The 4,061-nt window shown below is 38.9% G+C and overlaps 1 protein-coding gene across 2 annotated transcripts in view; it reads left to right on the plus strand.

The window, feature by feature from the left end:
• Positions 1 to 4,061, plus strand: part of WDHD1 (WD repeat and HMG-box DNA binding protein 1) — a 28,443-nt gene that overhangs the window by 922 nt on the left and 23,460 nt on the right. For both annotated transcript variants that reach the window (XM_027906987.1, XM_027906988.1), the window contains exons 2-3: positions 154 to 250; positions 1,912 to 2,023. In XM_027906987.1, coding sequence (XP_027762788.1) covers positions 174 to 250; positions 1,912 to 2,023 — 189 coding nt within the window. In that variant the 5' untranslated portion in view covers positions 154 to 173. The remainder of the gene's footprint in view (positions 1 to 153; positions 251 to 1,911; positions 2,024 to 4,061) is intronic.

Genomic DNA, 4,061 nt, shown 5'->3' on the forward strand with positions numbered 1-4,061 from the left:
CAATGTCCCAATCCCCTCGGTGCCCCCATCCCCGCTGTGTGGGTGTCCCATCAGCTCTCACCTGTCCCCATCAGCTGAAGCTCTTCCCGAAGCGTTTCCTTCTAACTGAGGTTATTTCTCCTCTTTTTTCCCCCCCCCCTTCCCGCTCCAAAGGTGCACAGGTGGGAGCGAAGATGCCCTCCGCTCAGAAGCCGATGCGGTACGGCCACACCGAGGGACACACCGACGTCTGCTTCGACGACACCGGGAGGTAACAGCCACATTCCTGGAGACTGGAGGAGGGATGGGCTTGTTCCTGTCTAATGCTTTCCCGGGGGCTGGGGATTAGGAAAAATATCCTCACTGAAAGGGTGGTCAGGCATTGGAACAGGCTGATGGAGTCCCCATCCCTGGAGGGATCTCAAAGCCATGTGGATGTGGCATTTGGGGACGTGGGTCAGTGGTAGCCTTGGCAGTGCTGGGGGAACGGCTGGACTTGATGATCTTAGAGGGCTTTTCCAACCTTAGGGATTCCATGAGTTTCTATACCAGCCAGTGCTGTGTGAGATACTGGGATGGATTTATGGCCTGGCATGGCCCAAGAAATCCTTTGTGTTTTGCCTGTGCTGAGAACTGCCTGTGTGGCATATTCTGATGCTCTGAGTTTAGAAGTGATTGATTTATAACTTAAATGTAGGCATATATATATCTCTCTCACATACATTTATAGTATATATCATATATATATATATTCTATATGCACATTCTGTAAGAGTGGCTTCATAGAATCTAGCAGAAATCAGTGTGGTGTGGGAGAAAATATGTTTATGTATGCACTGAGAAATTAAAAATATAGTTGAAGGAATCCAATATTGGGCTTGCTATCTTTTCTTCTTATTCCTGTGCTAGATCTTGAATGTATAAATATAAACTAAGTATTTACTGTTACCTTTTTACTTATTAAAAGACAAACCAAAAAACCAAGCCCTCTCAAAATTAACTCAAGGGATAAGTTTTATATATTGAGTACAGTTTAAATCCATATTATTTTATTCCTTTTTCGAGTTCATTAACTTTGATGACTGCTGTTAAGATTTAGTCTGGTAACAATCCCTTGGAACCACAAAAGGCCTCATTTGCCACTAAAACCAAATGTTTAAGGAAGGATGCAGACACCTCTCCCAAATCCCACTGGGTCACTGCTGCTGGTGTCTGCTGTACAGACCTTACAGAACTAAGGAGCAACACCAGAGCTTCACCACTGGCTCTGTAACGTTTTGCTGTTTATTTAGAGTTTTGGGGGATTGCGAAGAGCGTTAAAGAAGTGAGAATGCAAGCTTTGATTATAGATTCACGATGCCTTTAGTTAAAAATCCCATGCAAAAACTTCTGATGTTTTCTCTGTGACTTCAGGTTATTTTTTTTCTGCACTAAAATTGTGGGAGTTGGCTCCAGCAAATTTTAATTCTGTATTAATTACTTTTTAAGGGTTCAGTAGGCCCAGGCCTACGCATTAAGCTTGCAGCTTCAGTTACATTAGCACTTTTGTTTTCGCCCTCAGCTTTGTAGTCAGCTGTAAGGTAAGTTTTCAAAGTCCTGAGAAGAAATTCAAAGGTCTCAGATAGATCAGTGCTAACTAAGTCCTTTGAAAAATCCACTTTATGTCCTGGAAAAAAAAATGGATTGAGTTGTGATATCTAAGGATCAGTTCAGATGAGTGTCAGGGTCATCTGTGTTCTACCAGATGTTACTTTTTCCCCCTCATGTTTAATGAGTTATAAATGTAGATATTAACTGTATCATGTAATATTTATCTGTTTCAGTTAAAAAAACCCACTGACACTGGAGTAACAGTTTCCCCTTGGGGATTGAAAGTTGCAGTGGTTGTCGTTTTCCATTCCTCAGTGGTAACAACTCCTGTGTCTTTCCCAGCTGCATCGTAACTTGTGGCAGTGATGGAGATGTTCGGATTTGGGAAAACCTGGACGACGACGATCCCAAGTCCATTAACGTGGGAGAAAAGGCCTACTCATGTGCTCTAAAGGTATGGGGTTTTTTTTTAAAACAATTTTTAAACAATCACAGCTGTGGGTCTTCCTGCAGATTGTGGATTTTCCAGCTCAGGGATGCTGCTTGTGTGGGTAACATTAAACAAGAATCGTTCTGACAATTCACTGTACCCCATACATGATTGTAGGGGAATTATTTCTTGTACTAAACACTTGTAATGTTTTTTTGTTGTTGTGTTGTGTTTTTTTTTTTCCCCCACATTGTTATACTAATTTCTGGCTTTGATCTCCTCTTGAGAAACAAACCCAGCAGATTAAGCTAATTATGCAGTGAACTTTTTTAGGCTCTTTCAGTGTTTTCTCACAGTGTGAGTTGCAGGAAGTTTCCCAGCGTAAGATGTGATCATCAGGTATTAGGAGAGAAGCCAAGAGGTTGTTTTATGTGGGCCTGTGTTAAGGCTCAAGGAATTATAATCTGTATTAGTCAGAAATTGCTTTCACAAAGTGGGTGTTGGGGAATGCTTTGGTAACACTTTTTTTGGTAATTGGTTGATATTTTGCTCTCAGAATTGTCATTTGGCCCAAAGTTGCCTCTGACCCACCATCCCCAAAGTGAGAAGAGGTTTTATATAATAGAAAATAATTATTTTTACTATGCCCATTCATGTGTTTAGCTTGAGAATTCTCACAGTATTACCCTCATGTCCAATTATTGTTATGTTACATTAATAATAGCAGGTCTAAAATGTTGTCTTTGTGGAAATCTTAGAAGAAGAGAAGAATTCCAGAAGCCTACATCAGTTCTTCACCTACTGTGTAGTTAACTTGGCAGTGGTAAAGGGAAACTTTAAAACTGTTTTTCAACTACCTGTGATTTCGGAAAGGTGTATGAAAAAGGAAATAAGTGAATATTAACATATATATATTACATTTTAAGAATTATCATTTGAAACCTTATTCAGAACTACTGCCTTAAGTGGAACCTCTTTCTTATAAACATCTTTCTTATATCCCTTTTAACGTTTCTCATGTATCTATTCCTCAATACCTGTATAATCTGCTTTCAGCACTGATCTTTAGGGTGATTTGCTGTTGATTTTCATCTCATTATTTATCCTTTCACAAACCAGGTGAGGTGACTTAAATGGGTTTTCTCAGCAAATCAATGGCAGAGCCAGAAATTGCTAAAACTATTAAAGAATAGATGAGGAAAAACACGGGTTTAGTATTAGTGGGAAAATCTGAAAAAAAAAAAAAGTGCTTTTATTTTTGAGGGATTTTTTTTATTTTTTAACAGTGAGAGAGTTAAACATCAGGAAATCTTATTTCAAAAGTTATTCATTAATTAAGTGTCATGAGGGACTGATCTGAGATGTTGATGTAATCTAAGTAATAAATCTCTTATTTAGTTGGGTTATTCACTACTGACTGCCGGTTTCTTTACCTTCAGCATTTTTATTATATATATTTTACTTTAGGCAACATAAAAAAATAACCCAACCACAATAGTGCCTCTCCCCTCAGCACACACACACAAAAAGGAAATATATATATATATTTCAAAATGTTAGTGTTATGTACAGCTGAGACATAATGCTGCCACTTGAAGAGGAGATATTATTTTCCAAGTGTGGGATAATTATTTCTTTTGTGTTGCATTTTCTATGAATCTGGATTCATTTTTAGTAAAGACCTGCCCTTCTGTTTTCTGCAAAGAGCTGAGCTGTAGTTGGTGAACTTCTCATCTTTCCCTGCTGGCATTTAACTGAGAATTCCAGTGCAAGGGTGCCCTCTCCTGATGCTGCAGCATATCAATCTAAAGAGGATGCAAGTTTAGTTTGGTTGAATTGATAAAGTCCTGAAATTACTGTGCTTTTTAGGGGAGGAATAAAAGAGTGTTTTCCCTACTCCTCTTACTGTCAGACCCTTCTGGGACTAACAAAGTTAATCTGCCCAAATATTTGGAGCGTCAGAGTGATTTTTTTTTTTTTTTGCACATGAATATGCTTTTAATAAAATCTTCTGATGGATTTTGCTTCCAGAATGGAAGATTGATCACAGCAGTGTCCAACA

Source organism: Empidonax traillii, unplaced genomic scaffold (assembly GCF_003031625.1).
Source record: "Empidonax traillii isolate 1590-97213 ecotype Southwest subspecies unplaced genomic scaffold, ASM303162v1 scaffold1389:size274315, whole genome shotgun sequence".
Classification (NCBI taxonomy): Eukaryota; Metazoa; Chordata; class Aves; order Passeriformes; family Tyrannidae; genus Empidonax; species Empidonax traillii.